The following is a 17,708-nucleotide window of genomic DNA, read 5'->3' as shown; positions in this document are numbered from 1 at the left end:
TCAATCTCACCAAAACCCTCCATGTCGTACTCGCCATGGAAATGCACGCCCTTCCAGTACTCGTAAAGGGGCTGCTTCTTATCCTCTGCGCAAAACCGTCCAAACTAGGTTAAGGTAGCCTGGGCGACTACATAACTCTTGTGGTCGTCTGGTCCCTCTGCGCATTGTTCCCACACACACTCCCAGACCTCGGGGTAGTATGAGCGCCATGGGTGTTGAGGAACTGGGCAGCATGGGGTCGGAACTGTTGAATTATACTGTCCTTTGGCGCAGTTGGAGCCTTGGTATGTCCAAGTGTAGTCGGGACACCCGAGGCACGGGCGGGCGCACTCGGCGTATGCATCGTAATACGGGTCGATTTGTGCGGCGCCGTCACACTGCATGGGCACGAGATCCCAGGGAGATTCGTATAGCATTTTGAAGCCTTGGATACGAGGAGCAGAATGGGAGAGAAGGCTAGCGGCGGGCTCGAGATATCTAAGGCTTCCATACCGTCGCCAAGAATGCACAGCAGCTCGGAAGGGATGCACCGCCACCACCATTACTTCTTTTGAGCCACTAATATCCAACCTCATGCCCAGTGACGTCCAGCCACGACGTCTCAACGCCCTCGTGGGTGAGAATCATCCTTCATGGCTTATCACGCCAGGCCTCGGCCAGGAAATCCTCCGCCTTGGTAAACTTGTAGTCCGGCAACAGTTGATTCCACTCATCCGAAACACTCAAGCCACCGACCGAGATACCAAGAACCACTCCAGCGGTCATACGCTCTGCAAACTCCGATATCTGCTCGGGGGTGAAGGACGGGTGGTCGGGTGTGGGGATCCAAGTCGACTTCACCATCCCAGCTTTGAGGTCATCCGCCTTCAGTCTCTCGACATTGAACGTTCCACCTGGTTAAGTGATATCTCAAGTTAGAAGTCATCAATTGATATAGATGGCAAGACAATCAACTCACCGCGAACTCTTTCGCCCATCTTGATGATCTCGCCTATGGTCAAATCGTCACCCCTGATGCCCCCAGCAACCGGCCACTCGCCCTCGTACTCGACGGCTCTAGCCACAACATTGGCCATGTCCGTGACGGTGGTAAGGGTGATGCAAACGTCGTCGCTACCCTCCACCATGAGAAGGCGGCGGTTGCCAAAGTCGATCGGGGTCTGCATCGGGTGGACGTGCTTGGTCGTTTTGTACGGGAGGGTGAGGTAGCTTGTGAACAGCCCGGCCATGAAGAGAGTGTACTCGAGGACCTGTCGGCAGAGTGTCAGCATTTCGAAACGGGAATTAGTCGCCATGCTTGAGAAATATTGCCTTTTTCTCCTTGTTTAACTCCTTGAGGTACTCCCGGATCACACCTTTACTATCGTTCCAGGGCATGTAGTCAAATTTAGACCTGCAAGGTCCGAGTTAGCGAGGGCTGCAAGAGGCCGTGGTAATCATATTATAACATACGACGCCCATTCGCTCGGTGCAAAGCGTTTCACACCGGCCCGAACGGCCGCGTCGACCAAGCATTTCTGTGCCACACCGCCCGGATCCATATGCGCCGTGATGAACGAGAGAACCGTGTGAACTCCTCGTAAGGCTTCATCCAGCTGGTCCGGGTTCTCGTAGTTGATCTTGACCCAGGTCACGCCGGGCGCAAGCTTCTCCGTGGGAGTATCCTACATGCCGATTCAAGTCAGTGATTCGAGTCGAGAACGTGCTGTTCCAAGAGCCCGAACCTTTCGAGACAGGAGCAAGATCTCATGCTTCTTTGTTGCGGCGAGCACGTCGATGATCTCTTGGCCAACATCTGCGAAGATATGTCAGTGTCCTGTGGTTGAGATTGTTGAGGAGGAGACGACTCACTGCCAGCACCACCGGCGATAGCGATCTTGACCATTTTCTCTTGAAATGGGTGAAAGTGAACCTGTTCAAAGTTGGTGTTCGAATGGTTGATGGAGAGAAAATGACCAAGCCCAACGGTTTTGCATGGTTACTTATACTCGAGCCAAAGTTGCTTTGCGCATGGCTTCTCGACCGAGATTTCGGCGGAACGAACGGACACGCCAGTCCTTTGCCGAGCTCCGGTGTTTGCACCCGGAGGTCGGGGGTTGACCATGCGGCTTCGACCGAACCTCGGCGGAACAAGCAACTCACGCCCTCCAACCCTGAATTCAAAAATAGAAAATCGCGTCACCTTAATGGAGCATTTCAAATCTGCAGCTGAACAAGCATGTTGCTAGCATATGTTTGCGGTCCAGTCCCCGATGACTCCTCCCTCTCGCTTGGTACATGGCACCAAACGTCATCATGTTCCCGTTGCCGTTCGCCCTGTTTGCTTCTCACGGTTAATTGCAGCCCCGTCTTGCTATTCCTTCACGCACAGCACTTCATCCGCAGAGGGTGCGATAAAACGCAATCCTACTCAGACGGGCCCCAGAGAAACTCGACGTCGACATCCAAACCGCCAAAGGTTGGATCGTCACGTACCGCGGCCCTGATCCCATTAATGGTTGAACCAATCGGCGAGACGAAGTGAATGCCGTCGAAGTAAGGGGGCGTTATGGGCGGATTAACCTTGTAATCCTCGCGGTTCGGACCTTCGTTTTGTCTTCCGACATAAATACCGAGAACTTTGCCCCTGTAGTCGAACACTAGGCTTCCGAAGTCGCCTTTGCGGCCAAAGACGGGTGCAGAACCACAGCCTGGGGAGCCGGGACCTGTCGGGGACGTTTCCGAAGGGGAGAGAACAACCAAGGCACTCCCTACAACCGGAACATTGTCGCCGTAGCTCATCCGAACGCTCGAAATGATGGAGTTTAGTACCCCTCGGGTGTTCCCCGTAGTTCGTCCGCATTTGAATACCACATTCTTATGGGAGTCGTCCAGCCTGCCCGACGAGGCGGCGACCAAATCCTTCTGTGACGCGATGCCTCCATGTATTGTAAGTGACTCTGCATCCTGGTAGTGCCCCCGAAGATAGTCCACTACCTCCGAACTGAGTGCCTATGATATATGTGAGAAAAGCACCGGGTTTAATACACTAAAGACTGAAACTCACGGTTGAGAGGTTGTCAAAAGACGGGAACCTCTCTTGCGCCAACTCGACCAAACCCCAGTCCGAAATCCATCCGTCCGTTACACCCACTCCGGATGTGCAATAGACCTTGCCGAGATGATTCTGAAAGCGGGCAATCTTTTCGCATTTTTCTTCACCATCTTTTACCCTCTTGTCGCTCAAATGAAGCCGTTGTCTCCCGTTCTGGTCAAGGGTGCCAGCCTGTCTTTGAATTCGAAGAAGAGCGAGAGTGGCGCATGTGCTTTCACGTTCGATTCCTTTCTGTACGGTCGTCTTCTAAACGTCCATATCATTTGTAGAAGGGCATGAGACGGCAAGACCTGGTTCCCGCGACGGAAAGATTGGAGCTCCGTCACCTTATGCGGTCAGAACGAAGGTAACATGGGGGTGCTGGCTGGAGGACATACCGCTTAGAACTTGGTGGCAAGCAAGCGCCACATATTTGGACTTTTTGGCAGTGGAGATTCGAAGGTAACCGCCCAAGGTACCGGTCGAGCGAGAATCCGAGAGACCAAGGCCGGCACCAATGGGAGGGGTGGCGCAGAGCGCCTCGTCGAAGTGCTTCCGGTCCGGCAACGTGTCATCGGAGTGAGGAACGACATCGGCTTCGATGATTTCTATCGCGATGTCCCGAAGCCGAGTGAATCCGTACACGAAAGCGGCAGCGACATGAACAAGTCCGGCCGCCTTCTCTACGCCCAGTGTGTTTGGCCGGACTGCTACTAGAATTGTAGCAGGACATTCGCTCGGTCGTTGGCCCGGATACCCGATGCGCACAACGCTGATATGGGACCAGTCGGTACCAGCGAAGATGTCGTGGAGACGGGCTCGGATTTGCGTATCGAAAATGCCGACAATAGGATGGTCGCCAATGGGAGTCGCCATCATCTTCGGCACGAAAGGGAGATATGGGTTGTCGGGTCGCGGTACCCCAAGGCTGATCCGAGCGAGAAAATGGCCGCCAGAGCGGCCAAGTTCGAGATGGGTTCTTGTCGACATTCTTGCGCCTGTCAAGCTTTTTGATGAAGATTCCACCGAGGTTCTGTGGCGGTGGGAATATTTATGGAAAAGGTTTAACTAGACTTGGTGAATGGTCACCTGATTTTGTAACCGGAGGTAGTTCAGAAGAATGTGATAATAGCAGAGCACGTGGCTCAGATTGGTTTCAAGGGCGGACCCGGAGTTGATAATAATGTAAGGTGCAAACAGACCAACTGTGGTCAATGATCATTCCCACTGGCAATATGCATGGAAACAAAAACAACTTGGGTTAGATACGAGTCAAGGTATTAATTATAGGGAGATGATTAGTATCTAAATGTTAGATACAGCGCGGCACGACCGAGCCACGCTCCCTAAACCCCATGATAGGCTCACTCACTCAGTATGGCAGTCTCGAGTTTGTCGACAGAAACGCTATCAGGAGCAAGAGGCCGCGTGCGAGGTCGCTTAGAGTAAATGCCTTTGTTTAATAGTCTTGTCCAAGTCGCGGGGATACAAACCTCGTGTTTGTTCCGGGGGGGGGGGGGGGGGGGGGGGGGGGGGTTCTAGGGTAAACTTGGAAGACCAACGGACAAACTAACGGGGGGAGACCGCTGTGGCCGAAATAGAAGCTCGTCGAAGTTGGGAGTACCGACACCTCACCAACAAAAATGGGACCGTGTAATGGGTGGCCATGTGGTTGGTTGTTGCCTTACGATACGGCCGGAGAGCCCACTCACGCCGGACTAATCCGTCCACCCCGATACTCCATGGATATGTCTCAAGACTGTGTCACATTCCAGGCACCCCACCAGTGGGTAACACGCCAGCGGCCCACGACAACTCAATAACCGAGACAAACAAGCACATAGCAACAACAAAGAAAAACAAAGTCCCGTGGTACGTGAGGGGTGACAAGCCTGCCACCGCCCCCAAAACAAGTCTGAATTCATCGTCTGGCACTACGTTGTACCGGGCAACCTGGCACAGGGCCACCGCCTTGCCTTGCCCTGGCAGGCCGCCGCGCGATAAGTAAACTTCAAGAAGTTGCACAAAAAGCCCCTAGTCTCTGTACTATACTCTCGACAATACCCTATAATCGCCCATCCCTGGCATGTGATTATTATGTATCTTATGCACCCGAATCTGCCGTCTGCTGCCCGACGGTCTCAAACGAAACCAAAGTTTGCCGTCGTGTCGTGACGTGAAACCCCTTAACTCCATGCAAATGCTTCGCAACCCGTGGAAAAGAGAAAGGCACAAGAACGCCGAAACTGCGTGCTGTAGAAAACCAAGGCCAAAAGGCTATGGGGGAAGAAGTCGACCGGTGATGGTATCCCACGGGTAATTCGTCCCGTGAATGCAAAGACCTGTGCTAAAATCGCGCCGAAGAATTGTTGTGCTGATGTGTGACGCCGTGCTGCAGATGCAGAAGTCCCCCAAGGACAAAGGAAACCGGTTGATGGGGTATTTTTGCCGGCAAGATGGCTTGCGGTATCATACGGTGAGGGAGGAATCCAACCCTCAGACCTCAGGTCGAGACAAAACGCTCAATTCTGCGTCTCGCTGCGCCAGATGCCCGCGCCGAGCGGCTTGCTGACGCCAAACCCAACGCCAACGGCGATACCGACGATGAGGAGGATGATGAGAATCTTGACGGTGATGCGGTTGCGCTTGCTCATGCTTGCTAGGCAGTTGCAGCTGTGCTTGTTCTTCCTGGCCGCCTTGGCCTTCTGTTTCCAGTGGGCCTGCCCAGGCCAGGCATGGCAATCTGTCCCCCCCTTGGTGCATTCGGCTGATCTCCTGCTAGAGTCCTGTGTGACGACGTGCATAGCCTCGACGTCGGTGTCGAACGGGTTCGCGCGTGCCGTGGCGGGCGTCGAGATATCCGAGCGTCGCGGGTATGGCGTGTCCTTTTCTTCTAGCGTAGGAAATGGTTGGGAGAGCGTGTCCTGCGAGGACTTGTGTTTGAGAGTGGTGGTAGGGGTCATCTCGACGGTCAAGCCCGTCTTGTCAGCCGGGTCGTGGGGGTCGCCTGAAGACATGGCGTTGAGCTCGTGGGGTGGTGATAATGGCGACGGTAGGTAATTATATCATCAACAGATGACTATATGTGCAGGTCTTCGCCTTGGCGCAAGAGCGAATAACTCGGTATGGTGTATTTAAGATGGCGGGGGTTCTATCGTAACCTACTAGGTCAGATGTTAGGTCCTGAGAATGAAGCTGGGGACGGAGAAACATGGCACGCCCGTGCCCGTTGGGCAAGGGCAATGGTCGTTACGGCAGGAGGATGGGACGGACTAACCAACAATAGCAGCGAAACGTGTCCGTGTACGCCCCCAAACAACGGAAGTGACGACGCGGTGGCGGACAACGGAGGCGAACAGCGGTGGGCTGTGGAGGTGACCAGCGGACGAAGAGAAACAACGGGCGGGTCCGTGACCCCTTCCCAGCAGGAGACGCGCGGACTTCGATGCCAAAGGAACGACAGGCAGTTGGGTCGACAAAATTCGGTACACCGCAAGCGCAAGAGGTTATCGTGACGATCGGCGCCTTCTGAATCGTTCCACCACGGAGAGGGAGCGGTGAATCGAGGCGGGTTGGACCACGAAAGGGAGGGAGGGCCTGGCAATTGAATTGGCAAGAGAAATGGGAAATGGGAACACCACTGACCCCTGGTACGTACCTGGAAATCAAGGTTGTGGGGACCGAGAGGCGCAGCCAATCCGGCCCAAGATTCGGTTGGGAGCTGCGTCGGCCCTGGTCCACATCCAGACCCATGCTCGCCCCTGACCTGCAACCTTGTCCGCTAGCGTGGCCCCACTTACTTTTCTGGGCGATAGAGCGGAAGCTTGATTGGCTTTTTCTTGGCTGCCCAGCTGCGCGAATGCAACTCTCCTTTTTGCACCGAAAACCAAAAACAGCCAACGAAGATCGCTGGTCCCTGGAGCTTCGACAGAGCCCACACGGCCACCGCTGCGACCCACGAGTTTGAGCCCAAGACACCTCTGTCCGGCGCCAATTCAGGTCAGGAAATCGCGACGCGCCGATGATGCGGATATCAACGGGCTGGGTCACGACGAGGGGTCATCCATGAACACAAATACGCTGCCGGCCCGCTGTTCGTCGGAACTCGACACGGGCCAAGCGGGCCCCTTCTCCGGCGGCCTCTTTGGCAATCGAATGAATCGGGCTCTTCTTCCGGGTCCTGTTTCGAATTGATACTCGAATCTCACAATAGTTATCCCGCCGATTCTTTGTCGGATTGCCATCTCTTCTTGAGCCTCACGACGAACCGTATCTTTGGCTTGCTGCCCTGGCGCCGGTTTCCAGGTTTCTCCTCGGGCGAACGGCCGCGTCCCACCCTCCATGCCGCGTGGTTGCACATCCGGCGCGCTGGTGCGCTTCTGCAGGTCCATTTGAAGCGCACGCGATTGGAACGCTGAGTCGACTTCAAAGTGTGGGCTTCTCGGACTCAATCCCGGGTCCCCAAACCCTGGCCGTCACAGCACACACCAGGGGGAACTGCACTGGTTTATTTTCGTTCGACGCCAAAAACCGCGATTTTGTTCTTGTCGTCCGCCGAGCATGCTGATCGCTGCTGTCAGCTTTTCCTCGGCACCCCATTGCCCGGGCCCCTGTTCGACGTTCCGTCCCGACAACCAACGGTCAAATGAACTCTCGCAAGCGAACCCGCCATAGCATCGGATTCTCTCGCCTTGCGTCTTCCCCTCGTGTCATGACTGTCGCGGGGCTTTACCCGCCACTGATTACTGTTAAGCGACTTTTCTCACGCTCCTTCGTCGCCACCATGCGGTGCGCAATATTGTGTGGTGTGTAAAAAGCCAGCCTGAACACCAAACCACGTTGCATCCCACTGTTCGCACCATTGGCTCCTTCAGTCTTAGCTTCCAGCGCTGCGGGGTCGTTCTCTCTCAGAAGTCGAGAACCCCTGCCAAAATGGCGGGGAAAGGAGCGCAACGCACCGAATCTGTCGCCTTCGTAGCCCGCTCGGTTGGGTTGCGCCGCCTTCAGCTGGGGCAATCCTGCACCGCACCAACTGCGCCGGAGCACATTCCGAAAGCTTACCCCTCTGAGCGGAGTCCAGCGTGGTGTCTCGGCGCAAGCCAACGTACATGTACGTCTCGAATGTTGTGCGCCAGGCGATTTCTCCCCCCTCTCGGAATCCTCCACGGTCTGCGCGATATTCTGTGATCCAACCTGCCGCGCCTGCCAAGTCCATCGGCTGGTCCCTCGGGCGGTTTTGGCGCCATCCTGGCCCTCGTCGGCTGGCAGTGTCAGGGGCTGAAGTCTCAATTGAGTTCTTGGCCGGGAGCGCTGTCAAGGGAGATTCATTGGCTGGACGGATGTCCCCACAGCTCACCTCGCGCCCACAGGGAGAGCCCTCTCATTGACTCGTCGTTCAAGATCAACCTGAGAAAACAAATAATGATGCGAAGGAACTACATACCGCTCGTCCGGTCTGTTACCATCTTTGAACAGAACTTGGCCGACCAGTGCAGCCTTTCCTGGAAGGCGGATTGGTTAAGATTGTGCTCTGCCGACCAGCTGATCGATATGGCATTCTCGAAGATCCCGATGTTGCGCGCCGTTTCGGTCAAGTGATGATGGTTTCGAGCCCCGCAAAGGAAGATGAAAGGCGGGGTTTGCATCACCGGTAGAACGTTGACCGCGTCCTCATCTCTCATACCCAAATACCACGCCAACTCTCTTCAAGTTCCACCAAGACGACGAACTCGTTCCATGGTACCGGAGTGCCGTTACCAATCGGGGGTCCGGGGCCGAGGTGCTTCGGGGTGGCGCGCTAGCGGGCGTGATATCAAAACGACTATGTAGTAAGCAGTCGAAGGATAGAGGATAGTTCGAAATCGGAACACGCCCGTTCTGGTGGGGATCACTGGGGAGGATTTGCGACTAGCAACCTAGGTAGCCAAGCAAGCCCACGCCAGCCCGGTTGTTTCAGACCCCGCCACGCTCGGATTTCCTCAGACAGCGGGGTTGTTTGTCAAGCCTCTGCTCCAGCTTTTAGTCCGTTCATCAGATGATGATCATGGTCAACGTTTGGCAGGTGTACTTGTTCCAAATCCAGGAATCTTGGGAGGTTGTGGTTACGCGAGGCTTGGGGCATGGGACCGTCATACAGGTTTGGTTACTAAGGTTTGGTTACTAGTAACTTAAGAAGGCGAGGGTACACAGTTGTAGTTGTTGAAGTCGTGGTATCTCGGTACCTAACACTGGGCCGGGCGCAAGTGTGCTAGCAACGTCACGTTGGTGCACAGAAAGAGTGCTGGTAGAAACATATGACCTCGGTCTCAAGTCTGCGTGTCGAGTCACATTGCAGTGGCGGTTTGCGAATGCCTCCGTCACATACGTTGGACACAGTATATTTAAATAGCAACATTTCCATGTGACTACGGTCATTGGCATCTATCACGTAATCATCTGGTGTCGTAATGGATTTTGGGGATCATTCACACTGCCCGGACTACTGCCACTGGGAAACTGGATCCCCATGTGTGCCAGGTGAACGAAAAAATGCAGAAACAAAGCATAATACTTTCCCAGCTGACACATTAGTATGGTATAATTCAAGTCTAATCCTGATTTCAATCCGAGAAATCATGGAAATGTTGGTGGGAACCACACATCGGGCGGTCCCAAGAGGGAGGACCATACCAGTTTTTCAGGTTTCCTTATACTTAGAAGAGGCATACGACGGCCGCCATAACCTAATAGCTAACGCCCCTGGCGGGTATAAACAAGGCAAAGGGTTTATTGGTAAACATAGAATGAATAGAAACCAACCCTTTTCAACAGAGATCCAGGGATTAGTAGGTGGGTACCTGAGAACGGTTCGGACGAAGTCTATTCATTTGCCGCGTGCCAGTGATTCGCTTGATTTACTGTATTCACTGGCTTGCCTCGATTAACTCGTGACTAACTCTTCCCCGGCTAGAAATTCTATAACTTAGACATAAACTGCACAATTTGGGCACCGTTTCATATTATTCACACCACCTCACTCCTCTGCAATACCCTGCTCAGTCTTGGAAGCTGTGTGCAACAATAACACAACAAGCCAACAACAACTCAGCCGGATTCCTATACAACGATGATTTTCATCATTCCTTTTCTCGTTTTACTTTTCCAGGTGGCCCATTGTGGGCCCCTCGCAGAGCCACGCACGTTTTGCGATAACGGTATAGCGGATGATCTGCCCCCTGTTGAGAGCGAGTGCCGCCAAGTTATCGATGCATTCAATCGTGAGTTTTTCCGAGAGCCTTTCGACATATGTTGCATCTAACAATATGAACAGACCATGATTCCACTGGCTATATTACGGTCGAGGGCAATACCAGCCTCGTGATCAGCAGAGGCCGTTGCACAGGCGGACTGACCAACGTGTCCGGTTCTACATACGCAGTCAACGCAGATGCGCTCACAATCATCATGAAGAATTACATTTTCGACCGCTGCATTCTCAATAAGCAATGGGGATTTTACGCAACCAACAAGTATACCATCCAGCTGGTGTCTGTGCTCTTTGAAGACTACTTCGAGGACGGAGAACAGGAACCCTAGGACGACCTACTTGACGACCGAGACCATTGTGCTGGGACCAAACCCCTGCTGCAAGGCCTGACGCAATTCATACCATAATCCCGCTGGCTGGGACTCTGTGGTACCGTCAGCATGAAGCATCTAAGATGGCGTGTACGGTCTCCCGACGAACAAGTCACGTCCAACATTCAGGGCTGGGTAGTGGGGCATGTTAGCAGGCTTTGCTAGACTGGTTTAGAGACATGGACAGTAAAGGACAGAGAAAAATATCATATGATTTGCGGGATTGAGCCTCACTGCTGCGAGCATGGTGATGTTTGGAGGAAATGACGAGCACCTCGCACGTCGTGTACTGTGTAAGTGCTTCCAGGGTTAGGGCTGTACAAGATTGTTCCTCCCTAGCCGGCGCCACGTATTTTGCTAAGGAAGCCACAACGCCACAACCGACTCCATTCCAACGCGCCAAGATGGAGGCCACCAATGGCTCGCGTTCCAGCGACTCGAGCCGTTCCCTGACGCCTCCACAGTCTCGCATCCCACTGAGCTCCAGCATGAGCTTAACTGCGACCTCAGCAGCCGACGACGACGAGCCATTCCAAAACACCATTCTTCCAGACTCGTTCTTTCGAGCTCCCATCCCCTCTACAATGGTACGTAAACCAACCCCCCCAAAATACCCCACCAACCCACAAACCCACCCCACCAACCAACCAAAACATCCGCGCACCAATTCCATCCCATTCCCACCCCACCACCACCACCACCACCTACAACCCCCCCATATCTAACCCCACACCGGCAGAACAAAGACGCCTGCTTCACGCAGGTGCACATGCACCGGTCGCAGCACGCCGACCTGTTCGAGGAGTTCTGCAAGGACCGCCTGCCCAAGGACGACGTGCTGGTGCCGCCCGACCTGCAGCCCGTCAACCCGGAGGAGGAGGACGACGTGGTGCCGGACCAGCACGCCGCCTACGGCGTGCAAAAGGCCACGCAGCGCGCCCGCGAGCCCGCCTGGAAGGACCTGGGGCTGTCCGAGCTGATGGCGCGCGGCCCTGTGGCTGGGGTGGCGCCGAAGCGGCGGCTGGGGGGGAAGCGGAGGGGTGGTGGTGCTGGTGCTGGGGCCGGGGTTGGGGCTGGTGGTGGTGCTGCGGGTGGTGGGGGGCAGTATCAGGGTTTGCCGCGGTGAGGGGCTTTGGCTTTGGCTGGTTTGCTGGTTTTGGGGTGTTGCATGCATCGCTGGGAGTTTGGTTGGGAAGGTTATCAGGTCGTTAATCATGCTGATGCATTATTGGGGGTGGTCATGGACAGGCGCATTGTGGAGGCGTTAACGTAGCGATATCCATTCCTGATAGACACCACTGTCTAGCCGATCTCTTCGTAAACGTGATACCCAATGACCGTCCCCAAACGTAAAATCCGGACTGTCTGTCCCCTAACCCCAAACGCCAACCCGATGCCGAAACCCGCCCGATATTATCGTCTACTTGTATACTCCACCATCCCCGCTCAAGGCTTCCCGAGCAGCGCTTCCCTCTCCAAAATCTCCGGCTGGAACTTGACGAGAAACACCGTCTTCCCAGGCCACATCTCGCCCTCCTCCTTGCCCCCTACGCTGTGGGCAGTCACGCGCGCGGGGAACATGGCGCCGTCGCACACGCCCTCGATGATGCCGGCGACGAAGGCGGCGCAGTTGAGCTGGCTCATCTCGCGCGGCACGCTGATGTAGGCGTTGACGACGGGCTCGTTGTCGACGATCATGTACTCGTCGGGCGTGTCCGGGTTGGAGCTCTTCTCGAGCCGGTCCGCCTGCCGCCCGAACAGGTGCGTCCACAGGTTGATCTTGATGAAGTGCAGCAGCGCGATGATGGTCAGCGGCCGCGTCTGCGTCCGCGGCGGCTCGCGCATCAGTAGTAGGTCGAGCAGCTTGAGCCCTATCGGGTGGCCTTGGACGTTGAGCCTGGTGCGAGGTTCGTTAGCTAGTTGGGATGACGACGGAGGGGAAGGGCGGGGCGTGGGAGCGTACCGCTTCTCGAGCTCTTGGATACCTGTTACCCGCCGCTGCGCATAGGTCACCATCTCGGAAAACAGATAGGCGAAACTGGACTGGCTGAGCTCGGCTGTCTTGGTGCGGTTGAGTGGCCGGTGGTAGATGGTCTTGCCATTGGACGGGTAGCGCAGACCCGTCTGCTCCTTGCTGCTTGCCGCCTTGCCCGGCCCTAGGTGCGCCATTGTGGCGGCTGTGGAAATAGGGATTGGATTCTTTTCGTTGATTTTGCGGCGCAAGTATGGACTCGAATGCGGGCCGAAGGCGGGTCGGGTCGGACGCTGGGACCTCAGGCAGAGGTCGGTGAGGTAAGGTTCTCTGGTGTTGCAGCGACCAAGACACGACCAGGGCATGCTGCGCTCGGTGGGCCGAATCAAAGTGACGATCTAGCCGCATCCGGTATGGTCTTTATGCCCGTTGGGGAAAGCGGTGACCTCTTCTGGGTACAAGCTCATGCATTCCAGACTCCAACAGCGGCAGAATCAGCTACCCCGCCACCATCGCGCCGTTTGAGCTGCAGCGTGTTTCTGCTGATTTCCACCAGCATCTTTTCCCTTGCCAGTTACTAAAGTAAGAGGTAGTCTTTCTTGCTTTGTCCTCCTCTACGTCCTATGCTCGAGCCACAAGCATCGGTGAACCTGGACTGTCAGAACAAGTTTGCACGCTTCTTGGGCCAGCAAGGAATCGCACAACCCCCCTCTGCTTGACAACTGTTCCCCCCAAGTTCATCAACTTATACGGATTTATTCATTAAACCCATCACTCAAACAAATTCACGTCAACTGCAACCGCCATGTCTACAACGCTCGGCCATAAGGGCGTCGAAGCTGTCCAGAACAAAGACTATGCAGCTGCGATACCACTCCTCGACAAAGCTCTTGACTCGTCGACTTCTCCAGCCTGGCTGCTTGCCCGCGCCCAAGCACACCAGCAACTGAAGAACTACGATGCCGCCCTACGGGACGTTGAGCTGGCATACCACACCGCAGCCGAGCGCGGTTCGGGAAACTCTCGCAAGCAAATGATCGAATCTCAATATCGTCGTTCCGTCCTCTACTACAAGCTTGGCCGTCATGCAGACGCCGATTGCTGCGCCAAGTGGTGCATGTTATTGGCTGAGGGCCGCCCGGCACGCGAGGATGACGGCGTCGAGAAAAAGGTCGACGGTAATGGCAACTACACCGTAACCTACGAGGACGGTGTTGCTGACAAGAACGGCCAACCAGGCCAGAGCGGTGATTCTAAGGGCAACATCCTCTCTGGGATCATGGGAGGCGATGGGGGTACAGGATCCTCAGCGAAGACCGGCTTCGAGAGTGACTGGAAGCGCGCGTACACTTGGAGGAGCCAGGTGCTTGGTGCCCTCAACAGATTGCCAGAGGACGACCCGGGTCGGAAGGTCAACGTCACCAAGATTCCGAGCAAGCCCCAAGCGAAGCCCACAAAGCCGGACCCCAAACCGGAGCCGAAGCCCGAATCGGCCAAGCCCCCAGCGCCTGCTCCAGGCAGTGTTCCCGACGAACAGCTGAAGCTCAAGGTTGACTTTTACCAAAGCAACGACAAAGTTTCGGTGACGTTGTACATTAAGGATGTCAAGAAAGAGGAACTTGAGGTGGAATTCTCAGAAACTCAGGTAAGTTCAGACATTGAGCTGACAACTCCCTCTTCCAACATGGTCTGACCGGCTTATAGGTCCGACTTTCACCTCTTCCCCGTGCGGCGGCTCCCTACGTCAAGGCAGGGGACCGTGAAGCGGCATCTACCCTTACTCTGGACGGGAAAATCGACCCCTCGAAATCCCGCTTTACCGCCCACCCACGGAAAATTGAGCTTGTCCTCGCCAAGGCCACCCCCGGCATCAAATGGGGCTCATGGGGCAAGGAGCACATCGGCCTCGACGCGTGGAAAAACGATACGAGCGCGGCTTCGGATGCGGCCGGCACCTCAGCCCCTGCACCCGTTGCCGAGGCTCAACCCCAAGACCAATCCTCCTCGATCCCCGAGCCGACCCCGGAAGCCACCACCTCTGCAGGCCCCGCCTATCCGACGAGCAGCCGCTCCGGCCCCAAGAACTGGGACAAGCTGGTCAACTCCGAGGCTGAGGGAGAAGACGACGATGCCGGCAAGGGGGACCCCAACTACTTCTTCAAGCAACTCTACAAAGGCGCGACCCCAGAGCAGCAGCGGGCTATGCAGAAGAGCTTCATCGAGAGCAACGGCACCGCGCTCAGCACCGACTGGAACGACGTCAAAGCCCGCACTGTGGAGACGTTGCCGCCTGACGGTGTCGAGGCGAAGAAGTGGGAGTGAGATTGTGCAGGAATTGGATGTTTCTTGTTATTGGTTTCATTGACTTCGTTTTCTGTCTTGTTTTGCATGGAAATAGGTGGTCGCTTTTGCAGGCGTTGCTAGAAAAGGCTGTTGCCGCGCTGGTATGCGCTCGGGGCGCGGTGTCCCAAGGGGCGTCATCAGGAGCGGGCAGGGAGTGCCTTACAGGCGTTTAGGTAGCTTAATCAACAAATATTATTATGGACATCTAAGGGTATAACTCTATGCTGCCGAATCTAGTCTAGTCCACACGGTCTTTATTACGAGAATTAGGACGGCTGTCTTCCACCGAAGGCGCCGACGCCAGCGGCTGGCTTCCCCCGACTTCTACAACACTCATGTCCATACGCACCAGGAACTGCTTGCCTCTCCAGTTCACCGTAGCCCCCAGCAGGACCGCCCACGTCCAGATGGGCAAGGCCAACACCTCCCTCCCCAGCCAAGCGGCTAGCCACTCAAGAAACGGCCGCTGCTTGATGCCCCCCTGCCGGCCCGCCCCCCGCGCAAAGGCAGGCGTGTTCTCGTCCACCTCGACGCTCTCCAGCCGGCGCATCTTGCCGGTGAACCAGCGGTCGAGGCACATCCAGGCGGTGACGGTGGCGGCCCAGACGGCGGCCATGGCGGCCCACGTCGGGGCCAGGCCGAGCGCGTCGCGGGCCCAGGGGAGCGTGGTCAGCGCGAAGGACAGGTGCAGGCTGCAGAGCAGCGGCTCGATGCCCGGCTCGACCAGCGTCGCGAGCAGCACCGTCCACTTGCGCACCCGCAGCCACCGCACCCGCCGCGCCACGTACGCCGCCGCCGACATGCCCGACATGGGCTGGATCGCCACCTCGCCGAACACCAAGCCGTGGTTGCGGAACGCCGGCCCTGCTGTCGAGGGCGGGGCGGCCGAGCGCCATGTTAGGTCGCCGATCAGGTGGTCCTCGCAGATGTAGGACGAGAAGAAGTCCAGCCCGCGCCCGCGCGCGGCGTCCGAGGCCGAGAGGATTGGGTTCTGCGCCGGGTCGGTCATGGCGTCGAGGTGGGATTTGCGGAACATGCTGCTCTTGCCCACGATGCAGGGCGCGATGCCCACCGTGTTGATGGCGCTGTAGAACTTGGCGTGCGTGGTCGACATGAACATCTCCTCGAGGCGGCCGCCATGGTCGAGGAGGCCTTTGGGAGCCCGGGGCTTGCTCGTTTCGTTTGATAAGAGGCTACGCTGCTCGGCTGCTGTGGGTTCCTCGATGTCGATGACGAGCGGCAGCTGGTGCACCAGCTTGTAAGGGGCCGTCCTCACGCCGTCGGGGCCGAACCCGCAGAGTTTGTCCACCATCCTTCCCACAGAGCCGGCCCCAACCCAGACATTGCAGTCGACAATCCATATGAGGTCTCCTTTCGCCTCACGGTATGCGCGGCTCATGTTGCGGATCTTGGGGTTCGGGCCCAGGTTGTTGACATGCCCATCGGTTCCATGTAGCAGAGGGTCATCCTCCTCGACGAGCACCCTTGCGTCGAAGCCCGGGAAGTCCGCGACGAGTTTCTGAAGGAGTGGGTATGCTGGATCATCGGTGGACGAGACACACAAGTGGATGGTCAACTTCGACTTTGGGTAGGCGACCTGGAATGTCGAAGCGAGACAGTCGTAGAGACCGACTTCAACGCCCTTGACGGGCCGGATTATCGTAATGTGAGGGGTCTCGTCATGTTTTAGCGAGGGAGACACTGGCTTCGGACGTGTTGGAGAGTGATTGCGGAGGCTGCAGTGAGCAAACAGGCAAAGTCAGCAACAGTAACAGCGTGTCAACACAAACAGGATAGGGGGGGCCGTACAGCCGGGAGATTCCGATGGTTTGGACGAGGAAGACAGCGCAGCTCCAGACCAGGCTTACCAAGGCCGCGCCTTGGACTGCTATCGACATCGGATCATTGCCAACAGTCATCGCTGTGTGGACGAATAAGGAGGATGGTGAACCAGAGAGATCTGGCGCGGCAGGTTCGACAATTTCAGAGAAAAGGGACTTGAGGGCGACCGCAAATCCATGTGGGTCGCTGACAAGTCCGACCAGCCCAAAGGGATAAGCATCACTAACAAAAAACGCCAGCAGGGGTTCTGAGATCACAATATTACTAGCAAGGGCAGATGTCGCCTCACACACTGCTTAATTATCCATTCGCGACCGTGGTAGGTCCACCTTTGTTGAGCATGCACAATTGGAGGATGGGCATCGAGGCATCGCCTTGGAGGTTTGGAACTGGAGATGCACAATTCGCTGAACTTGAAAGCCAAGCAAACCTTGCAGGTGTGGAAAGATGGCCCCGCTTTCCCACTCTGCTGGGATGGATTCTGCCCCACTGCTGCCTCAATCGACAGGCAGCATTCGGTTCCTTCGGCCCTCTGCAAAATTCTGCAGCCGACACGAAAAGCGCACCATCATTTTTTCACCAAGCTTCTGGCAAGCTTGAGCACCATGCCAAAACAACGCAAACCCAAAGGCTCCTAGATGTGAGCAAAATCTTCAAAGACAACAGTTCAACTTGTATCACAGTCCCAGCGACCTTATCGGTTCGCCGTACGGTTTGATTGGTCTTCCTGCCCTTGATTGGGTTCAATTTTGGCCATTGAGTAAGTAAACCTTCTCGTCGAGCTCCCTTCTTTTTGATGGCTTTCGTTTGGAGATGTGCTCCACGCTTGCTTGGCCATTTCTGTTCTCGAGTGAGGATATC

General features: G+C 55.9%; 8 protein-coding genes across 8 annotated transcripts; 3 read left to right on the top strand and 5 right to left on the bottom strand.

Moving 5' to 3' along the window:
- Positions 1-552: 552 nt before the first annotated feature.
- On the bottom strand, positions 553-2,177 carry B0H64DRAFT_423529 (uncharacterized protein). The gene is made up of 6 exons (XM_062805611.1): positions 1,852-2,177; positions 1,725-1,795; positions 1,453-1,664; positions 1,312-1,393; positions 959-1,250; positions 553-893 (listed from the first exon to the last, which is right to left on the bottom strand). Exons 1-6 carry the CDS (start codon positions 1,883-1,885, stop codon positions 631-633), a joined length of 954 nt encoding a protein of 317 aa, XP_062660836.1. The 5' UTR covers positions 1,886-2,177; the 3' UTR covers positions 553-630.
- A 229-nt stretch (positions 2,178-2,406) lies between these two features.
- On the bottom strand, positions 2,407-4,063 carry B0H64DRAFT_372705 (uncharacterized protein; the record flags this gene model as incomplete). Its single annotated transcript, XM_062802239.1, has 3 exons — positions 2,407-2,991; positions 3,047-3,321; positions 3,472-4,063. The coding sequence occupies 3 exons, from the start codon at positions 4,061-4,063 to the stop codon at positions 2,407-2,409; spliced, it is 1,452 nt and encodes a 483-aa protein (XP_062660835.1).
- A 1,532-nt stretch (positions 4,064-5,595) lies between these two features.
- Positions 5,596-6,090, bottom strand: B0H64DRAFT_440795 (uncharacterized protein; the record flags this gene model as incomplete). The annotated part of the gene is made up of 1 exon (XM_062806508.1): positions 5,596-6,090. The coding sequence occupies one exon, from the start codon at positions 6,088-6,090 to the stop codon at positions 5,596-5,598; it is 495 nt and encodes a 164-aa protein (XP_062660834.1).
- Positions 6,091-10,100: 4,010 nt separating this feature from the next.
- On the top strand, positions 10,101-10,911 carry B0H64DRAFT_431284 (uncharacterized protein). Its single transcript, XM_062805958.1, has 2 exons — positions 10,101-10,329; positions 10,383-10,911. Exons 1-2 carry the CDS (start codon positions 10,179-10,181, stop codon positions 10,646-10,648), a joined length of 417 nt encoding a protein of 138 aa, XP_062660833.1. The 5' UTR covers positions 10,101-10,178; the 3' UTR covers positions 10,649-10,911.
- Positions 10,912-10,976: 65 nt separating this feature from the next.
- Positions 10,977-11,976, top strand: B0H64DRAFT_122520 (Apc13p protein-domain-containing protein). The gene is made up of 2 exons (XM_062797979.1): positions 10,977-11,274; positions 11,424-11,976. The coding sequence occupies exons 1-2, from the start codon at positions 11,095-11,097 to the stop codon at positions 11,814-11,816; spliced, it is 573 nt and encodes a 190-aa protein (XP_062660832.1). The 5' UTR covers positions 10,977-11,094; the 3' UTR covers positions 11,817-11,976.
- Positions 11,977-11,993: 17 nt separating this feature from the next.
- B0H64DRAFT_391901 (NO signaling/Golgi transport ligand-binding domain-containing protein) lies at positions 11,994-12,992 on the bottom strand. The gene is made up of 2 exons (XM_062803507.1): positions 12,654-12,992; positions 11,994-12,587 (listed from the first exon to the last, which is right to left on the bottom strand). The coding sequence occupies exons 1-2, from the start codon at positions 12,857-12,859 to the stop codon at positions 12,137-12,139; spliced, it is 657 nt and encodes a 218-aa protein (XP_062660831.1). The 5' UTR covers positions 12,860-12,992; the 3' UTR covers positions 11,994-12,136.
- Positions 12,993-13,211: 219 nt separating this feature from the next.
- On the top strand, positions 13,212-15,216 carry B0H64DRAFT_391899 (SGS domain-containing protein). The gene is made up of 2 exons (XM_062803506.1): positions 13,212-14,307; positions 14,367-15,216. The coding sequence occupies exons 1-2, from the start codon at positions 13,468-13,470 to the stop codon at positions 14,982-14,984; spliced, it is 1,458 nt and encodes a 485-aa protein (XP_062660830.1). The 5' UTR covers positions 13,212-13,467; the 3' UTR covers positions 14,985-15,216.
- B0H64DRAFT_473447 (uncharacterized protein) lies at positions 15,217-17,238 on the bottom strand. The gene is made up of 2 exons (XM_062807996.1): positions 16,815-17,238; positions 15,217-16,741 (listed from the first exon to the last, which is right to left on the bottom strand). Exons 1-2 carry the CDS (start codon positions 16,922-16,924, stop codon positions 15,244-15,246), a joined length of 1,608 nt encoding a protein of 535 aa, XP_062660829.1. The 5' UTR covers positions 16,925-17,238; the 3' UTR covers positions 15,217-15,243.
- Between the last annotated feature and the right edge of the window lie 470 nt (positions 17,239-17,708).

This window comes from Chaetomium fimeti, assembly GCF_033439085.1.
Source record: "Chaetomium fimeti strain CBS 168.71 chromosome Unknown B0H64scaffold_3, whole genome shotgun sequence".
Taxonomy (NCBI): Eukaryota; Fungi; Ascomycota; class Sordariomycetes; order Sordariales; family Chaetomiaceae; genus Chaetomium; species Chaetomium fimeti.
The sequence above is the reverse complement of the archived record's forward strand: the minus strand, read 5'-3'. Positions and strand labels throughout refer to the sequence as shown.